Source organism: Pieris brassicae, chromosome 4 (genome assembly GCF_905147105.1).
Source record: "Pieris brassicae chromosome 4, ilPieBrab1.1, whole genome shotgun sequence".
NCBI classification, from domain to species: Eukaryota; Metazoa; Arthropoda; class Insecta; order Lepidoptera; family Pieridae; genus Pieris; species Pieris brassicae.
In genome coordinates, this window is record NC_059668.1 from 16,664,743 (window position 1) to 16,684,677 (window position 19,935).

A 19,935-nucleotide genomic window follows, 5' to 3' on the forward strand; every position below is an offset into this window, starting at 1 on the left:
TTCTATTAACATTTTTGAAACGATTTTTAAGCAAAAAAGTTTTAATTTCATCTTACATGTATGACATTGCTCTATATACCAACTAATTTGGGTTTCGGCGCCCAAAATTTCACTTAGCTCAATATTTTAGAGGCAGCGACGTATCACTCAAACGTTCTATTACTAGCAGTTAATAAAAGTACGGATGTTTACGCTGAGGGCTGTACTATAGTAAATTTAATAATGGCTAATGCTCTTTTGTGTATTTTTTTATTTATATACAGTAGCATATCAGGCACGCGATAAGGCAGATCTGAGGCCGAGAAGCTAGGCCGTAGGTGAGTGTCAAAATCTCCCCTTTCCTAAAAAGGCACTTTTGTTGGGACCTTTACTTAAAAGGCTTGGCGTCCTCCGCTGGTCTCGAGAGACAGCTACTTCGGAAATATCCTTATGATATTTATGGGTGGGGTGGAGCCCGCTGGCTGGATAATTTTTACGCTGCGATCTGTTCTCAAGCAATATATTCAGATAGCCCGGGATACCTTCATACCAGTCCCAAGCTCCAGATCCCACCTGGGTCTTTTGAACTCGGACAGTCAACGAGTAAAAGGATTACCGTTTGGTCGGTTCTTTCGTCACAGTTACACGCGGGGTAACTGTGACGAACACTTCAGTTTGAATAAATAATGTCCATGTGAGGTGCAAAGCGCCTTGTGTTTATTTTGTTTGTATGCCGAGTTTGCATATATTTTTTTTTGTGACTGAGGCTGTTAGGGCTTATTCCAGGTGTCAAGCGTATTGAGTCTTGTCAGTCGTCACAAGCGGATAAACGTCCTACCCTATTCGCGTCCCCGTCGCCCCGATGGCAGAGCAAGAGCGTCCGCCCTCTCTTTTCTCGGTATGCCAAAGTGCACCTTCACACAGAAGGGTTCAATTGCCGTGATGGCTTCCAATGTGGAGCGAGAGTGGCTGAGCATTGCCGTATTCCGCATTCCGCCACCCCTTAGTCAAACATGACACTGCGAACACTGTACAGTAGGGAGTCAGCCTCACCATTTTTTGTCTCGGTACCGTTATGCCAAAGTCGCTCCCACTCCCGCCGATGTTTTACTCCCGTCTGTAAATAATTTTGTTATAGCGAAGTTATAGATTTCTGACGGGTCGTCCATATTTTCATGTGAATAAACAAATGAAAATTTCACTGTATATTTATTTAAAAATTAAATTTAAAAAAATATATAATTTTTAAAAGCAACAATATTGATATGCTACATCGTATAAGGCTTAGTTAAGTAATTTACCTAATTTACCTTTACTAATAAAATTAAAACTAAAAATCCACCAAGGAAATCTCTTGAAGATGATTGAGAAGACCTTTGAATTAGATCAATTAAAAACGATTGCCTAGTGTATAATAATTTTCTTAAATTGAAACAACTTACTGCTTAATATAGGTATAATGTAGTACTAAATTGTACATCTATCGTATTATATTAATGTAATTGGTAAACATTGGTATTTATTTAAAAATTGTGTGTGTTTTGTAAATTTAATATTACCTGTTATTAGTACAAAATTGTACGTGAGATTTATAATGAATAAATGAAATCACCCATACAGAATTTGTTTTTCTTAAAACTTATGTAAATCCTTATATCACTTATAAGTACTGAAAATATATGTTTGATTTCTGCAAAAGTTTAATTGTGTCTGGTTATATCAAATAAGACATTTTGTTTTATATTATTGCAGAAATAATATAATGTTATTCACCTTTATACTGAATACATATCCCTGATGTTGAACTTATTTTGTTAATAGTAATCGTCAATGTTAAATTCAATCTAGATTAAGGTTCGATCACATTTCCTAGTATAATTGAATTATTCGGACCTCAATTAACTAGTTCAAACAACACTGCCTTCGTCACTTAGCTAATAGTATCGGGAACTAATTGGTCAGGGCTGGGCGGGCGGTTGCTGGCAGATTTGGGCGGATCTGGACGGCAAAGATTAAAGAACAGACATACCAGAGAACTATTTTTATTTGGAACAATTGAAGAACACTAAGTCCTTAAAAGTCAGTAGCAATTATCTACTAGTCGTTGGTATCGTTTTTAATATTTTCTGAGATGGGTCATGAAAAGGTCTTTAATAGAATAAACATATTTATATTTGTCTAGCTCAGGTCTAGAACAGGTCCATTTCACTAATAAAACAATCAAAAATATACCATTGCCTGTTAACTAAATTGTAGCAACGTTAACATCAAAACGTTTACTAACAAGCCAGCTAATATTACGAGTATTAGCTACGTACAGCCTTTACGAGACTACAACGGAGCGGTAAAACCTAACCCAGATCTATGCTAGCTCTACGCCCCTATACAATCTATGCCGCTTTTCTTGGCCAGTATACCTCGGTGGGCAGAGCAAGATGGGTGTGGACCAAGCAAATGGAGTTGTGAACTATTGTAGACGACCACCACAAAGACCTTTCCTTCAGAGGATACAATATGCGATCTGGGATCCGGAAGAACGAAAATTTCTGGGTCGAACGCCAAAACGATGGGGTGAGTTGGCCGTTATTTTGAATTTTATACTACCTTCGTGGTTATAACGATAGGTAAAGTTATAATTTGTGAATTTAAAAAAAAGGTTTTTGCAGTATATATCGATTTTATTATAATCATGTATTAGCCTAACCTTATATGCGAGCCGTTGGTCATCTCATTCAGCTCATTTACGACCGAAAAGTGTCTTAAACTTATTTTAAAACAAAAATGATATTACAATGTTCTGTAGGTTTCTATAAGATATCGGAGTCCATCCATTCTTCTTGATTACGAGTATAAACACGTGTTTGTAAATTTCCACTCTTTGTATAATTGTTTATTTAAATGGCGATTACCACAACGGTGTTGTTAGCCATTTATATTAATTAAAATCAAAAAGCTATCAATTGATACGAATAAGTATTACAAGTAAATTGCTTTACAGATAGGTCTAGTCTATCCAAAGTCTGGTCTCGCGGTTGAAAGTCGGGCTAGGTATTGTTACTTCCTAAAACTCAAAGTATATTATAAATGTATTTCACCACATTACATGATATACCATTCCTGGAACTCACAATTTTTTTTTAAATTTGTTTAAGAACGTTACACCAAAAGTGACTCATGTTCGGAATCTTAAAGTTCAAGACTTAGCTATACATCAAGATTACATAAAGTTCTTATTAAACGTATTTTTTCTTGTCGATTATAAAGGAACGTTTTAATTTATAAACCACACAAATTATTAATTTTTGACGCAGATGCAGAAGAACTTTAACAATATCACTTCAATAATTAATAGTTCTAATAAACAAATTCAAAATTAGAACATCATTGTATCTCATATTATAAAGAAGTAAAAAGTTGTAGGGGCTTCTTTCGCTATTTTGAATCTGGATTCTAATTAAAAATAATTAGTAAAATATTACGAGTATAACTGTATTATGTATTTTAACGAAACGTTAACATCGTTTTAAATGTTTAGGCAATGATTATTCACGTATGAAATCTAGGCATGGATATCCATAGTTGCTTCCTTCATACTTTGAAATCAGTGTTCCTCCTGTAGTTTTTTAATATAGAAATCGTTTTTTTGCTCTGTGTTTTTATGTTTGCCTATACGCGCTTGTCACATTATATCTTGTATGATATTTTATTTTATGTACCAGCTTTGGCAAGGGTTTTTAAATAAAAAAAATACATTGAACCTCATAAACTTAAGTGGAGAAAAAACATTTTAATAGTCCATTTATGGAAAAAGGTTATTACGACGCGGCTACATCTACGACACGACTTGAACACGGTTAGTTCTAAGATAAAATTATTACACCAGAACACTCAATAAATTTTGTTTAATGCGATTCCATCATGGATCGTAATATTTTTTTACAAACTCGTATCGAGGCTAGATCTAAAGTAATGCATTCATATTTAATGGTCAGTTGAAACATGCTTTCAGCATCTATTTTGGAAGCCATAACTCAGATTACCCTGAACACTAGCCGCATTCATTTTATACCTACTTATGCAGAATTTCAATACGATAAAAAACTACATATGTACATACCTGACGTACGAGTTTTGTTCTTTAGGGGAATATATTGAAAGATAGTAGTAACGAATTTGTGTAACAATTCTGTATATTTTTTATGAAAAATTTACTTACCTTGTCACATTCTAAACAAAAATTGTTAGTATATTATATTTTTTCTTAAAAAATATATTTTGAAGTCCCAATAGACTTAATACAATTTCATTCAACTAATAATATCTTCAAACAATAGTTCTAATTTGGACATATAATCGTTTGAGCTCTTGTGACGAGTGTAATATACTGGACAGCGGCTGATCAATGAATGAAAAAGACTTCAGACTGTTATTTTTCAGATGTTTGGTATCTGTAGTCATAGATATATAGAATAATTCCTGAATGGGACGACAACTTAAGAAGAATTATATGTATACAGAACAAATATAATTTTGTGGCGCTCGTAGAAGAATGTATTTTCTGATTATTTTTTTGTGCTTGGACTTCTTAATCCCAATAAGACTATCAATCATCATCCAATTTCGTGTTTTCTGAATATAATTTAAGGTATACACACTCACAGAATACTTGTGAATAAAAATAATGATTAAAGAAACAAAAAACTTTCCGCTCCCAGCGCCAAAATTGTTATATTTGTCCTGGCTATGTAACGTAAGTGTGTGTCAAGAGGTGGGGACAACCTCCCGATGGGAGAGGTTCTATTTGTGTTATGCGTCAACTGACCATATTACGATATTACAAATCGATATTAAGTCTTTCACACTAAGACGTACACACGCTGTGAACTATCAAATTTATTACAGTATTTGGGTTTGAATTGTAGCATAACCTAAGCATTTAAACGAACTAATAATTAATTAAGATAACCAAGATATTTATTAGTTATTACAAAAATACGTTGTACTATAACCTCTTATTTAGTTTCCATCAATCAAATGAAAATTTATTTATACCTCGGTACGTGTAAACACTTATGAACTTCATTTAAAAAAAAGATCATAATTTGCATTGAAGAAGAAAATTCTGGAAGATTCTCACTGTGGACGCCAAGACTTTTTACCAACCCAAATCAAAAGTGTAGAGCGGACGAGAAAAATGCTATCATTTTTGTTTCAATGTAATTACCGAAAGGTTACAGTTACATTTTTATAGAATGCTTATTCCTATCAGCAAAAGCAATGATCACACTATAACGAGTATCTAGCTCCCGTCTATGTGAATTTTTTTAGTATATAATGTATTGTATATGATCTAGAAATATTTATGCTAACCCATAAAGTATGATTTGGTGTGATTTACGTAAATGTAAACAGTCCCTGACCGAGCTATTTCGACCACGTCCGAATCGCGTCATTTGGGATATTCTCAGAGGAATTTTCGGAATTAGGAGTTTGTAAAGTACTCTCCATAATCATGGCTATTTAGCTTTTTACGCTTCATTTGATCTTCTTGATTGCTTCTAACAATGGTTTTACCAATTAATGATTGATGATTTACGAGCGATAAGGTTCTTAAAAATCATTAGTTCCTGAAACTATTTTGTTTTTGTTTTATAAGGCGTATACGTTACCTGAAGTAGAGTGAAGCGTTTAATAATTTTGTTATGATTCTAAAATCAATTATTGTAACGAAATGCGACTCTCATCTCTGAGGTCGAGGGTTGTTCACCAATGGACTTTCAGTTTATGTGCGCATTATATACTCGCTCGTACAGTAAAGAAAATATCACGAGGAAACGGTGTTGGTCACTTAAAACATATACAGAACTTTGAGGCCTAGCCCTAAAGGTAGTAGTGCTACTGGTTGTTTTTGTAAGCGATATATCTTTCAATTGAATATCCATACTTGTTGATACGTAATACAACATTGTGGTTTTATTGAAATAAAAGAAATATGTTTGTGGTTTCGTAACACAATATTCTATACTTACATATTATTCATACACGTCCATCACTAACACACGCCAAAACATTTATTTTAATGGATAGGCAAGTGTGGTTATGACAGATACCTAATATTAGAATATAGATCTAAAGGCTTTAGTTGGTCACATATTTTCACACACACGTATTTCTACATCTCTACATATATAATTGTCTAGGTATGCTTTATAATTCCATGTGATCTTAAAGGATTTTGTACTTTAGTTAAAAGCGATACAAATACACTATATATGTATTATAACAAATCAATACAAATTACGAACAACTTTTGTGTCCACGATAAAAAAAACTTAAGGCAAATTACGTAATGTTTAATTAATATCTCGTGAAAATTAGTGCCGAAAAATGGTTATATAAATTATTAATTAATTGAGATATAAACTTTATTAAATTGAGATATAAACTTTATCAACCTGAAATATAAACTTTATTGACCTGACCACTGACCTATTGACCACTTAATTTTAATATTGCAAAATATTGTACAATGTATTGGCGACAAAATGATAAAACTCAATGAACAATCATATAAAAATTACAGCTTCCAAATTCGTATGTAATATTTTGTTTATTTTTAATTGTAACAGTATTTGTGGCCAAACTAAGTATATCATCACTGAAATACACTGATCTGGGCTTGTGACGGGCCGGTCCGTATCGATAAACATACAGATTTTTACTTACGCTTTTTTAACACTTCGATATCCCATTTTCTCAAGATGACTAGTCCAACGGAGTATTTGGGCTTTAGCTTGACTACCAATATCCAATTGCCATATAAATCAATCAATAAACTTAGTTTTTAAGTTTAAAAACTAATCAATATTTTACAGGAGTCATAGGCCTCATCTACCTCGTGATGTACATCTGCATTATAATATTCTTCTCTATCTGCATGTGTGGTCTTCTCGCATCCGTGGACGAGCATATACCCTACTTCACTCTCGCTGACTCCATTATTGGTAAGTCCATATATTAGAAATATAATACGTGCAATTAACTGTCGTACGGTGGACGATACTGCGAGCACGCGTCAAGCATAGAAGATCACCTACTTGCTACTAGGAAAATAATAAGACTAATGTTATGTTATGATAATTGGATCAAAATTAATTAAAAAGAAAATGACGCTCTATATTCAAATATATACATATCTAAAGTCAGGAGAAAAAAAAATTGAAATTATCTGCTTCTGAACATGGCGGAAACTGTGTTTCGTTACTACCTACATAATTTATATTTATTTTAATTCCACTCAGTCTACTAAATGTTGTACCGAGTTAACTATTTGGTCTTTCAGGAAATATACCCATATGTCTAAATACAATACGTTTTTTTTACAACCGGGAGTCATACTTCTACGGGAGACGAATCTAGTCATATTACTTTGTCCATAAATCTACTTTTCGTTCGGCGATATACTTGTAACAAAAAAAAATTATCTGCCTTAATGCCTTAATTTGTTTAATTATATTATGTAATTACTTTCAGGAAACAACCCCGGTATGGGACATAGGCCTGTTGTGTTTGAGGAAGGGGCTCTTATCTGGTACAGATTGGACAATGAAACCTCGTACAAAAAGTATACGGACAATTTAGATGAATTCTTAGCACGTTAGTATTAAATCTGCTTTAAATACTGTATAAAATATAAAATTAAGAAGTGTACTTTTTGAAGTGAAAATTCTTTATCGGCGTTGGAAAAAAAAATCCGTCACATTTTTCGCTTATGGGTCACATTTTTCGCTTATGCGTCACATTATTCGGTTAAGTGTTACATTTTTCCGTTACGCGCCATCTTTTTCTTGTCCCTACCACGGTGGATTCGAAAAGATTCGAATCCATTAATAACACAAATATATAATAACGATAACAATGATAGTTATAATTATATTAGTAGTAATAAGGTAAAATTAAATAATTGTATTATTTGTATTCATGTCTATGATAATAAAAGCCTTTTGTTATTTTTTTTCTCATGTAACTTTATTTAACCAATTTCTATAAAGTTCCATATAGTATATATATATTTTTTAAATAAGGTCAGAAAGAAGATTAATTTCTTACGTGTGTACACTACTACACGCACACATTTTTTAAATCAGCTAAATAAGAACTAGAACTATTAATAAAGAGGTTTTACACGTTTTAATTTGTTCTGAATCTATAATTAAAAAATAAATATACTATCGTTTTCAGCTTATAAGAATAAATCTCTGCTAATCAACAAAGGAGATAACCAAGTAGATTGTCAGCAGAAGAGGCGTCATGCGGGTGAAGTGTGTGCCTTCGACACGTCCCTACTGGGGCCGTGTTCCAGCGAAAACGACTATGGCTACGCTGATGGCACGCCCTGTCTGATTATAAAACTTAATAAGGTTATATAATTATAGAAATTTAAGATATTTTGATAAGACTACATATCAGTAGTTATTCCAGTGTAAACAGTATTTTTCTAGTGTGCAATTAAAAAAATACCTTTAATCCACAAATCGAGCACAGACGGCTGATCTTTTTCTTGTTAAAGAAACTAATGCAATCTGAGACTTGTGCATTGGGTTGTAGCGCCACTAGACCCGATTTTATTAGGATGTCTGAACGAGATACTTTAGTATGCTTTTTGCACTTCTAATTTGTACAATAATAGTAACTTATTTGATATTGAGGTGTGTTTATAACCGGTATCAAATTTATGTATTTTTTAGCCCTTTTCCCTGACATACCCCTCTCGCTTCATCCACTTTGCATACTCCTTGGTTATTTGAATTTTTAACTTGTCCCTTCTCTGTATAATACCTCCCGGATTTGTTCCGCCGACCCCGTCCCGACCTCACCATCTACTGTTGCGGTTGCTACTTGTAAGCCGCTTCTCATTCTTCCGATATACATGGCCTAAACGTCCTCTTTCAAATTTAATTCGTCCCGTAATCTAGCACTTGATAAATTTAACATTTTCTCTTAAGAATGAATATCAGCATAATGAACACATAAAATGTCAATAACTATATTATTGTAGATATACGATTGGCAGCCCCAGTTTTACGACGATCCTGGTGACTTGCCATCCAATATGCCACCGGACATCTTGAACTATATAAATACCACTAAAACACCACAAGAGGTAAGACCACTTGCACTTTGGTTAAGCCCGAACATAAAATGAAAAAGTTTTTTTTATCATAATTTTTAAGTATGTGTCGGCAATTGTTGTTTTATCATTTCTTATATGGAAATAACACATATGTAGTTAAAATCTTTAGTCCACGATTTATAAGGCTGATAATATATTGTTATACGTTGGCAATTTTTTTAAATTGATTTTAAATAGTCCCGTATTTTATTTATACTTATGATTTATGGTGCTCGTACTCATTGCAACACCGATTAAGCCTTGAAGATGTTAAACAGTTAAGAATTAGGATTAGTGTAATTTCTTACAAAGGGAAAATAGTTCTCGTTAAACTTTAATATCTTACAGACAATAGGCTACTATATATTATATTGTAAATAATTTTTAGCAACATCCCCCGTATGTTGAAGAGGTTAAAATAACTGTAGACGTTTGTATGGAAGTTGTCGTCGTCAAAGATAAATCTATAAGTATTTGTGTTTAAGCAATTCTTAAGAAACGAATATTGGGTGAAATTTTGACCTGCATGCGGATGAAAGTTAATTAACTTTAGTCAGTATGGAAGCACATAGAAATCAGTTTATTAGAATTACTTGCTTGAATTTTAATATATCGCTTCAATAAAGTACAAGTTACTGCAATATAGTTATAATTTTTTTTGTCAAATATATTTTCTGTTTAGGATCATTATCCTAAAGAGCTTCCCAAAATAAATTTATAAAGCTTATAGTAGTATACAATAATATAGTTTTACAACTAACTGTCGGTACGTGGTGCTTAATATTTAATATCATATATTAGCGTCGCCAAGTATGGCTATCGTGCATGGGCGAGCGGCCAGCAGACACAGAATCACTTGGACCTTTGCGGTACTGGCCATATCCTGGACTACCGGAGATATATTTCCCCTACAACAATACCCCCGGATACCTCAGTCCTCTAGTCGCTGTGCAACTCTTAAATCCTATACGTGAGTGTTCAAACTTAGAATAATGCTTGTTTAATTTAAAATAATAAATTAGTTTCGTTCTTATTGATAATGTTTTTAAAAAAATGTACAAATAATGTTATTGTGCGAAGTCAATTTTACATTTATTCATTTAGCATATCCTACTGCAAACTAGACTGCATATATCGGTAATGTTCGAATTCCGGGTATTCACGAAATATATAATAAATAATATAATAACATATTTTCTGTAAATAGTAGTTGGTGTTAAAATTCCTAAGGTGTAAATGCAGCGCGAGATCTAAATAACTTTTCTTGATTATTTAAGATTTTAGTATAATTTTGTAGTCAATTAAGATAATTCTTTATTTATTTATAAGTAATATTTCACAGCTTACAAATACATATTACAAAAAAACACTTAGACATTATACAAAGCCAAAACAAATTACATTACAGTACATTCTTCTTGAGCTTGGAGAATAAAGTATTACCTTCTTTTATTCCAGGTGGTCAAATAATAAACATCCGGTGCAGAGCTTGGGCGCGCAACATTGTCTTCACTGAGAGTTTAAAGGAGAGAATGGGCTCCACTCACCTCGAGATTATGGTGGACTAGGTTTTGTCAATTTTTCTCAGGGTTCTTATAAACTTCATAGCGAACTAATGTAAATTACTGAATATATAAAATTTACTAAACAAGTCTGTACCCTTATAATTATTCCGATTTTAACAGTTAAAAAACTATATCGAATTTGGGTTTTGTCGATAGCGCCATTTTTTAAACCGGCTAATTTCAGATTATTAAGGTTTTTAAAAGTAACCTTCGTGCGTAGGTTTTTTGTACGCATAATTATTTAAATTCTTAATATTTATACATGATCTTAAAATAATCTCTATATATAAATACGTTATATATATTATAGCTTTACAAGTGATATACAAACCTTTTTAGCGTAGACCGCGTCTTTCGCGGCGTTCGAACCAAACAGTAAATAATACCTAAATATATAAAATTTAAGAGATTAATTAAACAACTTAAGAGAAAATCAGGGAAATTCTCTTTTTTTGCTGCTTAGTTGTTATTGATACCACAGTGTGAAGTTTATAAGAATTCTTGTTCTATAGTCTACGCTAAGAAAACATTGCTTTTTTGCTTGTCGCACATTTCTGCGTCAATGTACTGAACTAGTATATTAGATGAAATTGTATTTAAAATAATGTTATTTTAGAGTCTTGGAGGCGAATGTTCTGTACATTTTGTACAAACATATTTTTTTTGTGAAAAATGTAAGCGGAACTTTGTAAAATTCGATAAACAATCTGTAGCAAAAGATTACAGTTTTTTTTGAAGTTCTGGTTTACAACTGTTTGTGTCTCCTAACAATACATTGTTTTACTAAGGCTCGGCTAGTAAACACTATTTAACAACTTTTATTTAAATATATTTTTCGTAATTACTAAATAATCTACTTCGTTTTACAATTAATTATTGCTTAGGAAACTGAACTGGAAAATTTTTGTCAAGCAAGTCTTCACTCCTTTGTTGCTTCAAGGCTAAGACTTCTCAATCCAGCTGTTTTTACACAAATAGGTACTAAATTTTTTGTTTAACCGGATATCGAATCAAAAAATATTCCTTATACACACCATGGATGTTAAGCACAAATGTTTACATATATGATAGAATTCTGATAGCAAAGATTTCTGATAAAATTGTTCAATTAAAACCTAAAAATAAAACGAATACTTAAATATCTTTTCGAAGTTTTCGAAGACCAACCAAGACGAACTAATAATTATTTGTTAATTAAAGCAGTGCCTTGAATTTGCCTTTGGAAACGTCGGTTCCGCGAAACATTGGAAATGTATGTTGATGTTATGTATTTATTGTAAATGCACTTTAGAGAAGTTATTAAATCCTATTTGAGTTACATATTATTTCATTACCCATACTATACCTACACCAACCAAAACATAAAAAAAAAGATATTGTGAAAATAATAATAAAGTTTCTTTGCCTCTACACATTATTGTACACTCCAGTTATAGACCATCTTTGAGACCGAGATGTGGGTGCCTATAATAGGACTATAGAAGTTCTGTGGTCACAAGCCTTTTTGCATGTAGAAAATATTCAAAGAGATTACACACAACAAAATAACAAACAAAATAAAATTGTAAAGATGTATCCCGGATTATGAGAATCTGAAGTGTAAGACCTAGCGACATTTCTTTTTATTGTGATTGGTTGAGTAAGTCACAGACACAATGACAATCATACGAAAGGAGCCATCGTTTTGTCTTATGCTTTAGGTACATTCTAATCGAGTTGAATATCTGTCTATGTGTCTACACTTTTGCGATCCACTGTTCGACCAACAAAACTTATTGTTTTGTTTTTATTGGAGTTTTAAGTTTATAATTAAATCCTTGACATTTTAGTTGAATACACTCAATTGTGTTTTGCACGTTTAGCCACGCACGTGATATTTTTTTTTAAATGAAGTAATAAAAAATACAAATACATATCATTCAATAATTTACTCAAACATTCTTCAAATGAATATGCAATAACTACAATTTGTCGTACGCCCGTATGTCTAGTTTTGAGATCCATCAAATGAAAATCGCCAGATAAATTTGATAATTCTTCAAACTAGCTTACGTCGTTTGTGCGTGAATTATTCGACCATTATCTCAATGTGCACAGATCCCATGCCCTCTCCTCGGTCGTACTTGATATTGTGGGCCCACGCTCTGCATTCTATGTTTATGAGCATCCCGGCTGTAATAGTTATGTAATTTAGTAATTTATTATGTATCAGACGTAAGCAGCTTTGATAGTTAAGGTTCACGGTTGTATTTGTGTAGAAATTTCTGGTTGGTAACAATACATAAGTTGGCAATATAAAATTATGAATTATACATATATACACTTAATAATTTTAATAACGAAAGTTTATTTCATACATAACTTAAATTACATACGTGAATTTCAAATTAGATTAGTCGTATTCAATGAATATTATAGTCTATAAGGAATTCCATTTAAATGTGGTCTCGTAAAGCAAATACAATATTACATATGACTCGCAACACCGTTACGAATATATGTCCATATAGTTTAAAAAGAGCAAATGAAGACTCACTGTCTACTCACTACAATAATTGTAATGAAAAACGAAAGTGACTCGGATACTATTACATTTTATATCAGCCTAATGGATAGATTAAATTACACTTACTTTTAGGCCTCTGCAAATGAACAGCAACTAAAGGACTGAGGTAACCTTCCTGGTTTGTATACGGGAAATAATAACCCGGGAAACCTCTATAAGGCAAATATTGAATGGGTCCAATGTTCTCTCTATCAGCGGGGTTCTCGCCTTGACATGACACCCACACCATGTTAAGCTGTTAAACATTATTACTATTTTAGATCAATGAATACTCATTATTTATAAAACTGGTATACGTTTTACAAAGCTTTCTTCGGGTGCAAATTTATTGCCCGTACATATTTTTTTTTGTTAGATATTTCTTTAAACAAGAAGCAGTTTTTTGGTTGTTTATATTATGTTTCATTATGTTTTGGACTGTTAAATCCTTGGTAATTAAAGTGATTGGCAAATATTATTTCGTGGAAAATTCATTTCTTCTACTAGTAACATATTAAAGGTAATTGTTGATACTAGATTCACATTTTACTATTATTTGCCAGATCATAAACAATACTGCTCATGGATAATCACAATGGCAAAACGCAAGTGCGTTGTCAGCTTATAGAATTCCTTACTTACATAATTCTTATCATACGCAGTCATGTTTTTAATATGTTCCTTCAAATCAACGGGCATTTGTTCAGGCAAGTTTTCAGAACTATCATAGAACTTTGGTTTCCAAGCGTAAATTTTGTTCAGTTTTAAGAAGATACACGGCGTTGATTTGTGGTATGCGAAGTTATTATCCTCAACACAAGGGCCCCAGGCGCTGATATCTACATCACAGACTTTGCCGGCAGGAGGCGGTAGCTTAAAATCACAATTGTGAATATTTTGGCCGGCAATTGTCTTTTTCCCATCACGTTTGTATGCTAAAATAAAGAATAAAAAGCTTATTTGCATATTCGGAGCTACATATGTACGAGGTAGTTTAGTCCCTTGCATGTGTACAACATTCGAAATTTCAGCTAATTAAAATGGCATGCAAAAGTAAGGTCACAAAGGTTATTAAAGAATTGTCTAAGTATGTACTACAAAATCAGTGTAATTATTTTCTATTACTAAAATCAAGGTGATGAGCATAAAACATAAAAATATAGGAACACATTAAAAAGTCTTTTTCCTTCTTTTTCTTTCGTGTTCCTTCTAGTTCCTAACTATGCGTAATAGGTAATTGTCATAGGGAAATTATTGATGAGCGATGAAGTTTTAGGGTGGTATTCTAAAACGAGACTTAGCGCGAGCCATCAAAATTCAATACATTTTTGACGTACGGCGTTGACGAAGCTCTAAGTCTCTCGCTTCTGTACCCTTAGAGCATAGTCATCTGCGTTTGTTTCTCAATAGTATAATTGCAGTAAGACTAGTTAGTACCTTCTAAAAACGTCGATAGCTCCTTCACCCACAATTGATAGCTTCCCGGATTGTTTCCCCGATACCAGACTACGCTGCTCGCGACCTCTGGTGGAGTAGGTCTGAAGCCTAGACCTGGGTTGGTTCCAATAATTGAGCTCTCCAGCTGCCATCTAGGCTCACGAGCATCTAGCATTTGGAGGAAGGTCCACATGCATATCGCAACGAGTAGAGCCAACGCCGAATAGAAGATAAAGTAAAATAACGCTATTTTCGCTGAAAAATTAAAATTCTTCAATAGTCTTACATTCAAACAGTCTCTTACGAGTAAATTAAACAGTATTCTTTTTGCTTAAATATATATTTTACTTATATTTTTTTATTAAACCTGTCCAAATTCAAACTTGTTACCTTATTTACACATTTCGAAGGCTTTACAGCTGTCATACCGATCCGTTACAGCATTTTTCAAATGCATTGAAGAAGATTTCACAACCTATCTTATAACAATTCTACTGATTTTATACATACGCATACACAAAGTATTACGAGTGAACTACTAATATAGTGGAAGTAGTATAGTAGTATCACTTATAAGGCTTTTAAAATAAGAATAGAAAGAATTCGAACCTTTGTAGATTTTTTCTACTAATCACATCATAGTACAACGAAAACTTCCTAAATTAAATAAACTCATTGCTTATATACTCAAAATCTTTGAATAGTATTAATTTCAAGATCAAACTGGACGCTACTAGCCACAACTAGTGTGGCAGTGTCACAGGATGTAGCAATGAGTCCAATTCTGCACCGGCGTCGCTTCCGGCGGGGCCGTCTTGTGCGGACCTTGACTGCTCTTGCTTCTAACTACCGAAATTCTAATTCTAAATAGTTTTAAACCTTGCCAAGGGTAATGCTATTCATTCCTGATATTCCTAAACAATACCAAAGTAAATTAAGTTTTATTGTTATGTAATAATGAATGTAAATACGTAAATGTACGCTCTGTTCGCGCTAACTTTTGTGGCCAATAAGTTAACGGTTTAAAAAACAGACAAGATACTATAATCAATTTGTTACCTACCTTACTTAGTTTTCTCAAGCTGATTTGCGTTGATTCACAACAGTTTTAAACTCAGACAATTAGACAAATAATTTTTAACTAAAATCTAAAAGTTAATAGATGAAAAAAATAAAACTACTTTGGGATTTGCAAACTTACACCAACTAGCTCCGGTCCTGCCACAGAACTGTCTTGTCTTCGGATTCCAGACGAATCTCTTCATCTTCTGACTATTTGAGAGTGGTGTTTCCTTCTCCCGGTAATACATGTTGAAACGCTCCAGACTGGAGAGGTCTGATGGACGCTTTTTCACTGTCATCTTGAAAAATTTGGTCTGAAAGAGAAGTGTTAGTATCTATAAAGCTGATGTATAGTGTTCGAATAATGTTGTATAATTCATTAATAAAATAAAACATATTTATAACATTGATTAAAAAATATATTCTTAATCCTTTCATCTGGGGCTGTCCTAATAATTAAATAAAATTGTTAAAAAATAAAGATAAATAAATAATAGTAAATAAATAATTCACAATATAATTGTGTTAAAGATTGACGCATCGAATAAATGATAGTATTATTTTGTATCTTTAATGTTAATAATTAGACATTTAAATCTGTTGATAATAGTATTTTTAAAAAGATTCGCAACTTACATGTCTGGAAGATGGGGAGAGTAGTGTGCAGGCAATGAATGCGCCCGCGCAACCGTCAACCGACACAGGATAATAGGACGATGTAATGCGTCACTAGACAATTACTGACCTTTAATATGATTTGTAGGAGGTTTTCTTTAATATACCTAGTTAGCTTGGGGATAGCTTAAGCGTTGTCGCGGGTAACAAGTATTTGAATTTATCATAATATTGGTTTATGTTACATCAGACGTGTTAGTTTTCTGCAGATATGTGTTCACAGTAAACCTTCCTGTTTTACCTTGCTCCACGTCTTTTCGATTTCCTCTGCCCCAACTGCAACTGTATTTTCACACTGCAAGTTTCAATAGCTATCCCAAGAGCAAATCATTCAACAGCATCTGTTTGGGACGCTTTCCTTGTGGATTTTAATTGGGTATGTGCCGGCATTTATGGACCAGTATATTATATAATTTCTATCACGTGATTGATATAGGTAATAAATTGACAGTTATCAATATACAGATATTGATGCTCAACGCTACTTACGCGGATTGCGCGGTACAAAAACTCAGCATTGAAGTCGAAATCGTTTAGTTGTTCTTCTAAAATGCTTAATACTGTTACAATTGAATATTAACAAAATATTACATTTAAATTTAGAATCTGTCATTTTTATATCATTGTTCATTGGGTTTTCTCATTTCGACGATCATACATTGTACAATATTTTGCGATATTAAAATGGCGTGTGTGGCGTGAATCGCATTACACAAAGTAGGTATAGCCAAATGCAATTTTTAAAACTCTCCAAACGCATGGTATTAGTAAAATGTTTGTGTACCTGGCTATTAATAGTTACAACGAGACCTCCTCTGTTTGTGACAGAAAAAGATCTGGCCGCCGCGAACTGTTCCTACGAAAAATGTGGTCAAAGTAGTAAGCAAAAGTATTTGAAGAAATCCTGTCCGAAAGCTAAAAATACTTTAAAAGACTTTCGAAAATACTTTATCTCGGGAGATGAAGATAACACCTAGAACCTATTTAACTAATACACTGTAAAAGTAAAACAATATTATTTGCAATAGAAAAACATTTTTTTTACCTTGTTTCATAATTTATGGCTAGACTAGGTATATACCTAGCCTAGACTCGTCCCGGAATTCCCTTCAGTAATGCGTGTTTACTGCATGAAGCTATCCCTGACCCCACATAGGAATAATCGAGCAATCTCACCTCCCATTTATAATTTCAGACGTCATTTAATTAGTTTTGCCTCGACACCAGACGTTTCCTGCGAATGTGCGGAGTGTTAGTGAATTAGTGAGGAGGAACTAGGAACGTGTCGGGAATTAACAGAAGTTATCTATTAATAAAATGGCAAAAAAGAAATTACCAATGGCGATAAAATGTGTTAGGTCTGGGTCTTAGATTTCTGTGTCTGTGTCCTAATCGTTTCTAATACGAGGATGATCAACCTTCTGTGTCTGACACACTGTAGACTTTTAGATGTTTTCCTTCACCGTACGAGCGAGTGGTAAGTCCGGGGAATGAAACTACGACCCCAGGGATAAGAGTCCGTGGATGAATGGCTATGTATCTTACAAGTTATTTATTCTAGAAGACATTGCGGCTGTTAGAATGTGTTTCTATCTAAGAATATCTTTGTGTTCATGTTTTTATAGCATGATAAGACTTGTATTTGTACCAACTCGAATCAAATATTTGTTGCATATTAAATGGAATTCGTGTCTGCTGGGTTTACAACTACATATGGTAATATTAGCCATAGGATACTATATGGGATAATATAGAAATTATACAAGATATGTAAATAATGATGACTCCATTTACTTGAAAGTCTTGCATGTACATAAATTTGACAAGACACTTAAGAAGTTTTATCTCTAAAGGAGACTCTTAGTTGTAAACATACTTTGCACAGTACCCGTAATTATGTATTCAGGATACGAAACCAGGGCTGTTACTATATCTACTATGTATAAAATATATATAAATCTTTCACGCACTTGTACCACATGGCCCAACTTTAGATAGAGATTCTGCTCCATATTGAAGTCATAGTTTGTGCTAAGTCACATCTCTCAATCCCTTAATACCCTACCGTAAAATTGAAATTGTATATTAATGATTTAACTTTAAAGGAAGTTAAAGTTATTGCCTTTTTAAATTATGACAGTATTTTATTCAGTGTTCTTACGATACTTATCCTTAAAGTTATTACAAGTACGTAATTTTAAAATCAAATTACCTCACAAATGGAAGTACAAATGCGCCTTCCGCGAATGCGATCGGGGTTAAGATAATAAATCCTCAATCGACAATGATCAAGTTAATTTTATTAAAAAGAAACAAAAAAGTATTTGTATCGAACGGACTGCCTGGCTCCGGCGTCAATCAGCAAATTGGTTGTCTAGAGATGCAATCGTCACAATCGATATCGATGATTAATTATGTTTCTGTAATGACTTAAATTTGCTCGTATGATTTTTTCCTTTGCTTGCACTTTCGGTTGGTTGTGTTTATACGTTAACGTTACGTAATAGTTAATTAACCTTTGTCAGAGTTTTTACATGTCTGTTTACACATATTATTATTTATATTTTTTCATTCTATTTAATTTTAGTTATTGTTGTATGTTATTTCGACTTGCGACTATGCTCTTCTTGTACTTTACCCTCTGTAGGTGTTTCTTTTTTTTATTCTCCCATATTAGCGTTGCCAGGAAGAAATCGCTTGTTAGCGGTAAGGCCGCCTGTTACCTAATAACTTATGTAACCTACTTACTTTTTGTTTTTTGTTTGTATAATTATGTGTATTATGGTAACAAAGTATAAATAAATAAAAATAATATTATTGCATTTTCTGGTGGTTTGATTAATCCAAAGACTATGTATATTTCAATTTTTTTATTTGAACAGGGGGCAAACGGGCAGAAGGCTCACGTGATGATAAATGATACGATACTCAAATTTGTTCTGCAATATATATTTGATAACTTGCCAAGGTGTTGAAGGTTTATAAAAAAATATTTATCCATTAGGATTTCTGGTTACCAAATAAATATGTCTTTCATATAAATTTATTTTAAACACAATCATTTGATTTCATTGAATATCTAAGGAGACATCATAATTGTAACTCTTCTACATAATACTCAATTACCACGCACGCTTTTACTTTAAATGAATACGGGTGAATCCGCAGAAACAGACCATAATTTATCGATATCACTATTAACACATCACTTAATTTTCGTATAGCGGGACTGTAGGCCACAGGGCGAGATATTTCGCGCACCGCCTCCTCGATCACATCGGTACATCACTCAGATACAGAACAACTTGCAATTTTATAGGGCTGTCTAAAGATTTATTTTTCTTTTTTCTTGGTTTGTTTATATTTACTTATTAATAAAAGGATCATTGCTTCGTGTCTATCATTTCACACAAAGTTGACAGTTTGTTTTGTGACGTCATACCCTGAAACGCTCTAACAAAGTTAATCCGACCGCTATGTATGTATATACATCTTATCCC

At 33.0% G+C, this 19,935-nt stretch overlaps 2 protein-coding genes across 2 annotated transcripts; one reads left to right on the top strand and one right to left on the bottom strand.

Moving 5' to 3' along the window:
- The first annotated feature begins 2,375 nt into the window (after positions 1-2,375).
- On the top strand, positions 2,376-12,034 carry LOC123708102 (sodium/potassium-transporting ATPase subunit beta-2-like). The gene is made up of 7 exons (XM_045658606.1): positions 2,376-2,550; positions 6,855-6,983; positions 7,513-7,635; positions 8,221-8,399; positions 9,038-9,142; positions 9,953-10,121; positions 10,610-12,034. Exons 1-7 carry the CDS (start codon positions 2,415-2,417, stop codon positions 10,717-10,719), a joined length of 951 nt encoding a protein of 316 aa, XP_045514562.1. The 5' UTR covers positions 2,376-2,414; the 3' UTR covers positions 10,720-12,034.
- Positions 12,035-12,629: 595 nt separating this feature from the next.
- LOC123708100 (sodium/potassium-transporting ATPase subunit beta-2-like) lies at positions 12,630-16,501 on the bottom strand. The gene is made up of 6 exons (XM_045658604.1): positions 16,397-16,501; positions 15,900-16,074; positions 14,699-14,953; positions 13,904-14,196; positions 13,349-13,517; positions 12,630-12,888 (listed from the first exon to the last, which is right to left on the bottom strand). The coding sequence occupies exons 2-6, from the start codon at positions 16,057-16,059 to the stop codon at positions 12,785-12,787; spliced, it is 981 nt and encodes a 326-aa protein (XP_045514560.1). The 5' UTR covers positions 16,060-16,074; positions 16,397-16,501; the 3' UTR covers positions 12,630-12,784.
- Between the last annotated feature and the right edge of the window lie 3,434 nt (positions 16,502-19,935).